The following is a 12,627-nucleotide window of genomic DNA, read 5'->3' as shown; positions in this document are numbered from 1 at the left end:
TCCCTTGTGCATGTTCATTTCCATCCAGCTGCCTCGCGCCACCCTCAGACTGACAGTGGGAGAGTCACGGTGCCTGTGGTCATCTGCATTATCCTGGGAGCCCTGCTCTGTCTCGTCTTAATCATCCTGGGGGCGCAGGTGCGAAGTGCCAAGGCACAGCGCAGAGGTGGGTCCTGTTTGGTGTCACTGTGTGAAATGCCTCTGCAATAGCAGGGGGGCTGCAGGGTGTGAGGGGGAGGGGCGATACTGGGCTGAGAGGGGTGGCTGAGGGTGCCTAACTCCTCTCTCATTTAATATTTTGTTAGTGGAACAGCCCAGCCATGAAATCTGGAGATGATATTATCTAGGGACCTTTACAGTGTCAGAAAAGCTACATCTATATCCCCCCACCCTCCCGTGATCAACTCCAGAAGTGCCTACTCAGGTTTCCAGCCATCACCTGTCTCTGAGTGGGAACCTCCTGTCCCACCTCTTTGTGGCCAGGGGTTTTTAATGCTGCACAGCCCCCTGCCTTCCACTGTGAAACCCCCAGCAAACCAGTCTGCCCACAGGCCAGCCCCAGTGCTGTGCTTTCTCCCCAAGGGTTATGAGCAGTGTATTGCCAGCAGTTACAAGTCACCACCCAGCTCTCTCTCAGCAGACTGCATCTTGTTAGTAGGATGAAACTATCAGAAGTGTTGCCGGCACAGAGGCCCGAGGCGACAGCAACAGTGGTTCGTTGCCCGGTGTGCTTCGCTTCCAATAAACACACCAAGGTGGAGAAGCAAAACCAAGGTTTATTTGAGCCCAAATCAGGTGCAAGGGAGACATAGCAATCTAAAATCCTGCACACCGATACAAGCGGTTTTCCTCTCTTTATACATAACTTCAGCTAAGCATTCCCATCACCCCCACACTCCTCCTCTCCCCCCACCTTTCATTCCCATTCAGCAAATACACTTTGCAATAGCAATCACATGAAGCAGTTAAGTCATACTTGGCAAAAACCACATTAGCTCCTTAGCAACTCTTCTGTGATCAGTTATCTGTACTTTCCCACCGTGGGGGCTACGTTCTCATGCATATAACTTTAATTACAGCACCTGCTTTCCGCCTATCTTATTTAGTATTGGCTACATCTAGTATCAAGCAGCCTTGCCACTGCCAGTAATTAGCACATAACACAAAAGGTTACAAAAGTTTAATAAGGCTAACAAAAGCACTTTACATAAAGGTACTTTGGGTCACATAGGCCCAAAGCCATCCTCCCGAGTTACCTAGATTTATGCCTAGTGACACCAACACAAGGAACACTTGAAAAACAATAAAAATTCCTCCACACTTGCTGAACACACCAGAATTCACCTGTCTTCCTCATGGGCAGCCTGATAGACCAAAGTCCCTCCAACGATTCAGTGTTGGGATCCCTGTGGACAGAAGGCCCTGCCCATTTGTTGAATCAAAATGAAGGCCCTGAGTCTGTTTAAACTCAGCCTTTCATATCAGAAATCTTTCTTTGTCTCATGGTCTCTGGTAACCCAGTTTGAACCACTCTGTGTAAACCACCCTAAAGGCTGTTACCTTTCTGGAGTTGTTACAATCTCATTGGTTCACCTTAATCAATGCCCCCCCCGCCGCCGCCACACACACACACACACACACACACACAGTTTTTTCTTCCTGGAGGAGCTGTGGTAACCCTCCCACATGCAGTAGAACATAAACCATTCATAGATTTAATACAGTGATTCCCAAAGATACTGCCTGGGGTCAGGGACGGCTCTAGGTTTTTTGCCTCCCCAAGCAAAAAAAAAATTGGCTGCCCCCCACCCCAGACCTGGGATCCCCCCGCCAGCCCCTGCTGCCCAAGCCCTGGGCTCTCCCTCCCCCACCTGCACCCCCCTGCCGCCCCAGCTCTGGGCCTCCCCTGACCAGTACCACCCTGCCAACCCAGCCCTGGGCTCTCCCCCCCCGACCCAAATCCCCCCTTCAGCCCCAGCCCTGGGCTTTCTCCCCCTGACCCACATCCCCCCTACCGTGCCAGCCCTGAGCTCTCCCCCACACACACCCTGTGCTGCCCCAGGTATGGGCTCTCCCCCCCTACCTGCACCCTCTGCTGCCCCAGCCCTGGGCTCTCCCCCACTGACCCACATCCCCCCTTCAGCCACAGCCCTGGGATCTCTCCCCCCCACCCGCACCCCCTGCCACCCACTGCCACCCCAGCCCTAGGCTCTCCACCACACACCCCGTGCTGCCCCAGCTCTGGGCTCCCCCCTGCCACCCCAGCAGTGCCCCCCTACCTACACACCCCCTGCTGCCCCAGCCCCCTCCACCTGCACCCCCTGCCACCCCTGCCTTGGGCTTTCCGCCCCCTGTCCCCACCTGCACCCTCCTTCCACCCCAGCCCTGGGTCACTGGTAACTTGCTCCCAGGGCAGGTCATTCAGCAGGAATTTTATATGTGCACAGAACACAGACAGGATTGGTTCCCATATGGTTACAGAACTGTAGTAAAGTGGAACAATTTTCAGTTTGTGTGATTGGAAGATATCTGGATGCATATTATAAGACTGTCCTCCATAAATGAGGAAAAGTCGAGGTGCCTTTATTATTCTTTTGTTCCACTCTTTGTTTCTATGGGGAATTTTCCAATACAATATCACTGTCTTCCTTTTACACAAATAAAACTAAAAAAAAAAAAAAAAAAAAAAGCTGTTGAAAATAGGCTTCTATCTCCCTTGCTAGGCTTGCTATAGACCACCAGACCAAGGAGATGAGGTGGACAAGGCTTTATTCCAGCAACTAGCAGAAGTTACTAGATCGTAGGCCCTGGTTCTCATGGGAGATTTTAATCACCCTGATATCTGCTGGGAGAGCAATACAGCAGTGCACAGACAATCCAGGAAGTTTTAGGAAAGTGTAGGGGATAATTTCCTGGTCCAAGTGCTGGAGGCAGGGCTGGCTCCAGGCACCAGCTTATCAAGCAGGTGCTTGGGGCGGCAACTCGGGAGTGGGGCGGCACTTTCAGGGATTCGGCGGAGGGTCCCTCATTCCCGCTCGGAGCAAAGGACCTCCCGATTGCGATCGCGGCTTTTTTCTTTTTTTTTTGGCTGCTTGGGGCAGCCAAACCCCTGGAGCCAGCCCTGGCTGGAGGAACCAGCCAGGGGCAGAGCTCTTCTTGACCTGCTGCTCACAAACAGAGAAGAGTTAGTAGGGGAAGCAAAAGTGGATGGGAACCTGGGAGGCAGTGACCATGAGATGGTTGAGTTCAGGATCCTGACACAGGGAAGAAAGGAGAGCAGCAGAATACAGACCCTGGACTTCAGAAAAGCAGACTTTGACTCCCTCAGGGAATTGATGGGCAGGATCCCCTGGGAAAAATAACATGAGGGGGAAAGGAGTCCAGGAGAGCTGGATGTATTTTAAAGAATCCTTATTGAGATTGCAGGAAAAAAACATCCTGATGTGTAGAAAGAATAGTGAATATGGCAGCTTGGCTTAACAGTGAAATCCTTGCTAATCTTAAATGCAAAAAAGAAGCTTACAAGAAGTGGCAGATTGTACAAATGACCAGGGAGAAGTATAAAAATATTGCTCGGGACTGCAGGAGTGAAATCAGGAAGGCCAAATCACACCTGGATTGGCAGCTAGAAAGAGATGTTAAGAGTAACAAGAAGGGTTTCTTCAGGTATGTTATCAACAAGAAGAAAGTCATGGAAAGTGTGGGCTCCTTACTGAATGAGGGAGGCAACCTAGTGACAGAGGATGTGGAAAAAGCGAATGTACTCAATGCTTTTTTTGCCTCTGTCTTCACAAACAAAATCCGCTTCCATACTGCTGCACTGGGCAGCACAGTATGGGGAGGAGGTGACCAGCCCTCTGTGGAGAAAGAAGTGTTTCGGGACTATTTAGGAATACTGGATGAGCCCAAGTCCATGGGGAGGGATGCGCCGCATCCAAGGGTGCTAAAAGAGTTGGCGGATGTGATTGCAGAGCCATTGACCATTATCTTTGAAAACTCATGGTGAACGGGGGAGGTCCTGGATGACTGGAAAAAAGCTACTGTAGTGCCCATCTTTAAAAAAGGGAAGAAGGAGGATCCGGGAACTACAGACCAGTCAGTCTCACCTCAGTCCCTGGAAAAATCATGGAGCAGGTCCTCAGGGAATCAATTCTGAAGCACTTAGAGGAGAGGAAAGTGATCAGGAACAGTCAGCGTGGATTCAGCAAGGGCAAGTCATGCCTGACTAACCTAATTGGCTTCCATGAGGAGATAACTGGGTCTGTGGATGAGGGGAAAGCAGTGGATGTGTTATTCCTTGACTTTAGCAAAGCTTTTGATACTGTCTCCCACAGTATTCTTGCCAGCAAATTAAAGAAATATGGGCTGCATGAATGGACTATAAGGTGGACAGAAAGCTGGCTATATCGTCAGTCTCAAGGGGTAGTTATCAATGGCTCCTTCAAGCAGAGTGCCCCAAGGATTGGTCCTGGGGCCAGTTTTGTTCAATATCTTCATTAATGATCTGGAGGATGGTGTGGACTGCACTCTCAGCAAGTTTTCAGGTGACACTAAACTGGGAGGAGTGGTAGATACGCTGGAGGGTAGGGATAGGACACAGAGGGACGTAGACAAATTAGAGGACTGGGCCAAAAAAAAGCTGATGAGGTTCAAGAAGGACAAGTGCAGAGTCCTGCACTTAGGACAGAAGAATCCCATTCACTGTTACAGACTAGGGACCGAATGGCTAGGAAGCAGTTCTGCAGAAAAGGACCTAGGAGTTACAATGGACGAGAAGCTGGATATGAGTCACCAGTGTGCCCTTGTTTTCAAGAAGGTTAATGGCATTTTGGGCTGTATAAGTAGGGGCATTGCCAGCAGATCGAGAGACATGATCATTCCCCTCTATTCGACATTGGTGAGGCCTCATCTGGAGTACTGTGTCCATTTTTTGGCCCCACAGTACAAGAAGTATGTGGAAAAATTGGAAAGAGTCCAGTGGGGGGCAACAAAAATGATTAGGGGGCTGGAGCACATGACTTATGAGGAGAGGCTGAGGGAACTGGGATTGTTTAGTCTGCAGAAGAGAAGAATGAGGGGGGATTTGATAGCTGCTTTCAACTACCCGAATGGGGGTTCCAAAGAGGATGGATCTAGACTGTTCAGAGTGGTAACAGATGACAGAAGAAGAGTAATGGTCTCAAGTTGCAGTGTGGGAGGATTAGGTTGGATATTAGGAAAAACTTTTTCACTAGGAGGGTGGTGAAGCACTGGAATGGGTTACGTAGAGAGGTGGTGGAATCTCCTTCCTTAGAGGTTTTTAAGGTCAGGCTTGACAAAGCCCTGCCTGGGATGATTTAGATGAGAATTGGTCCTGCTTTGAGCAGGGGGTTGGACTAGAGGACCTCCTGAGGTCCCTTCCAACCCTGATATTCTATGATTCTATGATTCAGATAGAGAGGTGCACTGTCCATTTAGTCCACCGAATTCCTTCTTTGGGGGCTGCAAGATGAGGTCACCAGTATCCCTAATCCACTCTGGGGATGTCTTCCGAAGGGGATCATAGAATCATAGAATAATAGAATCTCAGGGTTGGAAGGGACCTCAGGAGGTAATCTAGTCCAACCCCCTGCTCAAAGCAGGACTAATCCCCAACAAAATCATCCCAGCCAGGGCTTTGTCAAGCCTGACCTTAAAAACCTCTAAGGAAGGAGATTCCACCACATCCCTAGGTAACCCATTCCAGTGCTTCACCACCCTACTAGTGAAAAAGTTTTTCCTAATATCCAGCCTAAACCTCCCCCTCTGCAACTTGAGACCATTACTCCTTGTTCTGTCATCTTCTACCACTGAGAACAGTCTAGATCCATTCTCCTTGGAACCCCCTTTCAGGTAGTTGAAAGCAGCTATCAAATCCCCCCTCATTCTTCTCTTCTGCAGGCTAAACAATCCCAGTTCCCTCAGCCTCTCCTCATAAGTCATGTCCTCCAGCCCCCTAATCATTTTTGTTGCCCTCCGCTGGACTCTCTCCAATTTATCCACATCCTTCTTGTAGTGTGGTGCCCAAAACTGGACACAGTACTCCAAATGAGGCCTCACCAGTGCTGAGTAGAGGGGAATGATCACATCCCTCGATCTGCTGGAAATGCCCCTACTTATACAACCCAAAATGCCATTAGCCTTCTTGGCAACAAGGGCACACTGCTGACTCATATTCAGCTTTTCGTTCACCGTAACCCCTAGGTCCTTTTCTGCAGAATTGCTGCCCAGCCATTCGGTCCCTAGTCTGTAGCAGTGCATGGGATTCTTCTTTCCTAAGTGCAGAACTCTGCACTTGTCCTTGTTGAACATCATCATATTTCTTTTGGCCCAATCCTCTAATTTGTCTAGGTCCCTCTGTATCCTATCCCTACCCTGCAGCGTATCAACCACTCCTCCCAGTTTAGTGTCACCTGAAAACTTGCTGAGAATGCAGTCCACACCATCCTCCAGATCATTAATGAAGATATTGAATAAAACCGGCCCCAGCACCAACCCTTGGGGCACTCCAGTTGATACCGGCTGCCAACTAGACATGGAACCATTGATCACTACCCGTTGAGCCCGACCATCTAGCCAGTTTTCTATCCACCTTACCGTCCATTCATCCAGCCCATACTTATTTAACTTGCTGGCAAGAATACTGTGGGCCAAAGCCTTCTACTCCTTGGGCACACTTGTTCCCCATTCACAGGGCCACCCCGCTCTAGCAGTGAGTTCTCCATTCACAGCAAGCTGCAGCATGAAGTTTTAGCTACCACACTCCCTCCCCCTCCCTTCCTGTTGATAGTGGCCAAGGGAATGCTGGGAAATGTAGTTCTTTCCCTGCTCCAGAGCTGGCTTTATAGGCAGGGAGCTAACCAAGGAACTACACATCCCAGGGCCCCCTGTTGTTTCTCAGCTCCCAGGTTGGATCCCTGCCAGCTCCCGCCCCTGCAAATGGGCTGCCCCAAGCAGCTGCTTGCTTCGTTGGTGCCTAGAGTCGCCCCTGCTATCTATCTAGGGTGACCAGACAGCAAATGTGAAAAATCAGGACGGGGGTGGGGGGTAATAGGAGCCTATATAAGAAAAAGACCCCAAAATCGGGACTGTCCCTATAAAATCAGGACATCTGGTCACCCTAAATCTATCCCAGGGAAGGGTTCTGAATATCACAAGGAGAGACATCATGGAAAAGGCACCTAGAGAAATTGGAAATATTGTCAGGAAAAAAGTATATAAAAATCGAGCTCTGGTAAATAGTTTTGAAGAGAGTGATCCAGTAGAAAAGATGATCTTAGGAGGGAGAAATGCGGGAAAAGAGCATTATACTGTATTATACTCAAACCTAGCACATGTAGGGGATTTTACATTTATAGCACATGATACAAACATTAGCTACCAGCTCCTTGGCAAGAAGATGGAGAATGGGATTGCCATCAACACATATGTAACATTCACAACTTTCCAGAAAGAAAATGCCCATAGTCGGATCTCATGCTTCAGGGCTTCAGCCGGTCACCCACAGGGGTCAGGAAGGAATTCTGGGAAGCCCCCGTATTTGTGTTTTGTTTCTTGCCCTCCTCTGAAGTATCAGACATTAACTACAGATGGAGATGTGACACTGGATGGGCTGGACCAGTCCTCTGAGGTGCTTTAGAGAAACCTTTTTCTAAGATATCTGGCTGGTTTGTCTTTTACACATGCTCAGAGTCACACCAATTGTCAGGTTTGGGGTCAGGAAGGAATTTTCCCCCAGGTCAGATTGGCAAAAAGGGACCTTGGGGGATTTTCATTTTCCTCTGAACCATGGACCATGAATCACCTGCCAGTATTATCTAGGCATCTCTCATCTCATCAGTTCCCTGCCATTGCTGGGGCCTGGGACATTGGTGGTACCTTAGTCACTCCTGTTTTCTGCCTGTGGCACACAAGAGCTTATTCTTCTGAGGCCTGAAATGCTTTAGTCTAAATGCATCTTTGGGCTCAAACCTAGGGGTATCTGGGTGAAATGCAGTGGCCTGTGTTATATAGGAGATCAGACTAGATGTTCTAATGGTCCCATCTGGCCTTAAACTCGATGGGAAAAAAAGTGTTATCATCATTTTGCAGATAAACACCAGTGTGGGGGAAGAATTATTTAAACTGCTCCAAAGGTCAATAGCCCGGAATAATGGGATGAGATTAAAAAGGGAACATTTAAGATGAATGTAAGGAAGCTTCCTGACAGCAAATTAGCCCTGGGAACCATCAACAAAGAGCTGTTGTGGAAAGAAATCCTGTCCCCTGGCTCATTTCAATTCCAGCACTGGGAATGTGCTGTAGCTTCAGGCTCACACTGGGCCCAGGAGGAGGGCTGGATGATCCCGTAGTGTTTCCCATCTCTGGTTTCAATGACCCTGTGCAAACCCTGCCCTTTGTTTTCAGGCTCCAGAAGACCCTTGGATCTCTTCTCTGAGGCTGTGTACGAGGAGATTGATTATAACCTGATGAGAGAGAAGCAGGAGATGTTCAGTCGCTCAGGTCTGTGTGTCTCACTCTTAACAAAAAGAACGAGGAGTACTTGTAGCTCCTTAGGGACTAAAATTTATTTGGGCATAAGCTTTTGTGGGCTAAAACCCACTTCATTAGATGCTTGAATAAATTTGTTACTCTCTCAGGTGCCACAAGTACTCCTGTTCTTTTTGCTGATACAGACTAACACGGCTACCACTCTGAAACCTGTCACTCTTAACAGGGAGCAGCTATCTAATGCCCTTTCCCTCTGAGGCCCTGGCCCAGAGTGAAATCACTGCAGCTTCAGCCCTGTGAGCTTCTCATTGGCGCTGGGCAAAAGTCTTCATTATGAAATGTTTGATGAAAAATGCGGGCTCAGACACACCAAAACCTTTCACAAATTCCTGTCAATTTCACCCAATTGTTCCAAATACACACAGAACAATTCATTTCATTTCAACATTTTCTAAAGAAAACATTTTGTTTTTTTAAATTTGATAGTATTTTTCCATTAGAAATTTCCTTTAATTTTATCTATAAAAACAAACAAACAAAAATTGACTATTGTCCAAAAAAACACCAAATGGTTTCATTGAACGTTTTACTTTTCAATTTGCCAAAAAAAAGAAAAAAAAAGTCATTTTTTGCTCATCTCAAAACAATGTTGTTGGGTTTTGTTGTTGATGGCCGAGAACCAAACCATCTGTTTTTTGTTTGTTTGTTTTTGTTTGGGTTTGGTGTTTGTTTTTTTTTGCCAAGCTCTAGCTGTGGGAGCTGGGTCTGTGGTGAGACCAGCCGTTACTCATGTAGACTGAGGGAGATGGGCTTCCTTCCCACCATACACTGAGTGTCCCAATTCTACGGACAGTTAATGTCACTCTGCCCGTCCTGCAGCTTTGGAGTGTAACCAGTGAGGGGTCAGGAAAGTGACTGTCTGGGGCCAGGCTAAACTATCATTTGAAAATTCTCTGGAGCATTGGAGCAGGGGATGTTCTGTGCCCCCCTCCCACCACAGCCACTGGTCTGCTGGGTCGGTTCCTTCCTGCCCTGGAGCAGAGAGATCAGCCCAGGAGAGCCTCATGAGTTTGAGTCATGGCCCTGTTATCCTTTGTGCCATTTTGTCTCAATGTCTGATGGGAACATCCTGCCCAAGGGCTGTGCTGTGGTGGGACTCTGGGAACATGCTCAGGGCATCCCCCAACACCACTGATAAATGGTTACAGTGAATCTCAGACTCTGCTCTGGGCCTATCTTGGCCTAATCGGGAAACACCAAGGAGAGCTGATTGACTGATTCATGGGGGAGGTGGGTATTTCCCTGAAGAAGGAGGGTCCCCTCTGTGGCTGAGGAGGCCAGGACCATTATGGAACTTCCCTGGACCAGCAGCCAGAGACGTGCCCTTCACTCACCCCAGTATATTTCAGGTCAGATTGTAGCATCCCCTCAGTCACATTTACCAGAGTGACATGGAGATTTCTCTTGGGGAGTCTGTCAGCCTCTCACTGCTCAGAGTTGCTGTGAGTCACCATCTCCTGCAGAAGAAGGAATAGACTGAGACCAGAAATCTCACTCCAGGCCCCAAATGTGTTCCCAGTCCCACAGTTCTGCTGTTCTCACTGATGAATTTCTGGTTCTCGTGTCTCCAGTCTCCTATTCAGATGACTCAGTGGCAAAGCTGCAGTATTACACCGGGGACAGTGAGGGGGAAAATGATCCTGGATCAGAACAAGGTAATGGGGGAGGGGCAGACTCAGGCCGAGAGACCCAAATCTAGGCAGAAAACAGAATTTCTATGACACTTTCTGCAATCGCAGCCATTTCCCCTCACATGGTTCCCATCTTACACAGTCAGGTCTAATCCCATTGAACAGGATTTCTGCCAGAATCTCAGGATGGGAACATGTGCCCATCTCCTGAGCACACACCCCTGAGAGTGACTCCCAGTGACCTCCCCAGGTGAAGAGCTGGCGGAGATGGGTCAGTGTCTTTGGGTGGAAGGTGTCAGTGCCAAGCAGGGCTCCTCTCTCATCTCTGAGAGAGGGGGGGAATATTGTCCTATATTATAATTACAGATGGGCTCAGCCCAACTCACTGATCTGAACCCACCAGAAGGGAATTTGCAGATTCTGACCCCCAGCTCTGGATCTCAGTTTCGGGGCTGGCACCTGTCACTATAACAGGCTAAAGCAAAATCCTGGATCTGAACTTCCTGGCTTGGGCCCATCTCTAACTGTAAACAGGGCAGCCTTTCTACCCCAGCTGCTCTCAAGGGAGTCCATGAATTTAGGCCCTTTGGGAGTTTAGCCTGTGGCTGGGGGAGGAGACACTGAGCAGATGAGCCAGTTCTGCTGAGAAGCTGGAGCGCTGCCAAGCTGAGCCCTGGGCTGCCTGAGAGGCTAGTGGAGAGCAGGAGCTCACAAAGGATCAGAACAGTGACCTCCCAGCAGGAGCTTTAATTCGTGCCGCGGGGAGGTTTCTCCTCCCCAGTGAGACAGGAGATCAGCTGGATTCAGAGACCATCTCTGGCCTTGCCAGGCCTGTGTCCCAACCTGTTATCTCAGCACAAGCCCAGATCCTGCTCCCACTGAAACACATACAAGAGCTGCAGTTGGATTCTGCAGGGACAGGATTGGCCCATAGTTATTTGTGGGACTCCTGTTTTACTGTCATTCTTGTTGTGTATTTGGTTGTCATGGGTTTTGTTACTATGGCAACTGAGTTAGACTATTAAGGGATAGCTCAGCCGGTTTCAACCGGCTGAGTGATCTCTCTCTCTCTGTAAATAAAATGGAGGTTTTGGTTAGCTGTCTGCTCTCTGGCCTCAAGTGATTGCTTCCTACACCAGCTGCCCCAAGGATATAACACTGGCGACGAGGATGGGATCCTGGTGCTGCTCCAGTAACAGAAGGAAGTAGAAGTCAAGGTAAAGACCAAACAAAGAAAAAAAGCTGCTTGTTGCACTGACTGTGAAAGTGAAACTAAAAATCATGGCTACTCTGACCAGGCCCCTGGAGCCTTTTGATGAGAATACAGAGCAGTGGCATGTGTATACTGAGCGTTTTGAGCTTTTTGGTATTGCAAATGACATTACAGAAGCGAAGAAGGTGCCAATATTCTTAACTGTTGTAGGGGCTAAAACCTACTCTCTGCTACGCAGCTTACTACACCCTGTTAAGCCTGAGACTAAATCTTACAGTGACATTGTGGAAATCCTGGGGTCTCATTTCTCCCCAAAATCACTGGTAATTGCTGAAAGATATAGGTTCCACAAAAGAGACCAAAAGGAAGATGAAACAGTTGTACAATTTGTAGCCATTTTAAAAAAGCTAGCAGAACACTGTGAATTTAAAGAGATGTTAAATGATGCCCTGCGTGACAGGTTAGTGTGTGGCCTCTGCAGTGAAGCTATACGGAAGCGCCTACTGACAGAGGCTCAGCTTACATTACAGAAGGCTGTTGATATTGCTGTCTCCATGGTACTGGCTACAAGGGAGGCACAATACATCGGTGCATCCCCTAGGGTGCAAAAAGTGTCACAAGAACTGACCCACAAAACGGTGCAGAGTCAAGAATGTTACCGCTGTGGTAAGCTGGGTCACCAGGCATCAGAATGCTGGTGTAAGGACCTGGTGTGTCGACACTGTGGCAAAAAGGGACACATTGAGTATGCCTGTAAACAAAAGAAAAAGAGGCCTGTGGTCTGGCCGACAAAAAGAGGAACCTTGCATACCCTAGAGCAGACCCAGGATGATCAAGGTGACACCTCCTCACAAGAGGAAGTGCCACTGCATGTTTTGTCTTTGGCAGCGGGCTCACATGAATACTGGGTAACCCCCTTATTGGAGGGCAAACCTATACGCATGGAACTAGACACCGGTGCAGCTGTCTCGCTGGTTCCGGAGACTGTGTATAAGGAAAAGCTACAGCATCTTCCGCTTAAGGCAACAAAAACTGTTCTGAAGACGTATACGGGAGAAGCTGTGCCCATGCTGGGCACTATTGATGTTAAGGTGGAGCTCAATGGACAGGCGGCTAAATTGCCACTGTTTGTGGTGAGAGGTGACTACCAAGCCTTAATGGGTAGGTCTTGGCTTGGGAAGATTCAGCTGAACTGGGCAGAAGTGCACCGGATGA

General features: G+C 48.6%; 1 protein-coding gene across 1 annotated transcript in view; it reads left to right on the top strand.

The window, feature by feature from the left end:
- Positions 1 to 12,627, top strand: part of LOC123355760 (scavenger receptor cysteine-rich type 1 protein M130-like) — a 301,663-nt gene that overhangs the window by 281,262 nt on the left and 7,774 nt on the right. The window contains exons 22-24 of the mRNA XM_044998406.1: positions 35 to 166; positions 8,425 to 8,520; positions 10,140 to 10,223. Of these exons, the coding sequence (XP_044854341.1) occupies positions 35 to 166; positions 8,425 to 8,520; positions 10,140 to 10,223 (312 nt within the window). The remainder of the gene's footprint in view (positions 1 to 34; positions 167 to 8,424; positions 8,521 to 10,139; positions 10,224 to 12,627) is intronic.

The sequence above is a fragment of the Mauremys mutica genome, chromosome 1 (genome assembly GCF_020497125.1).
Source record: "Mauremys mutica isolate MM-2020 ecotype Southern chromosome 1, ASM2049712v1, whole genome shotgun sequence".
Taxonomy (NCBI): Eukaryota; Metazoa; Chordata; order Testudines; family Geoemydidae; genus Mauremys; species Mauremys mutica.
The sequence above is the reverse complement of the archived record's forward strand: the minus strand, read 5'-3'. Positions and strand labels throughout refer to the sequence as shown.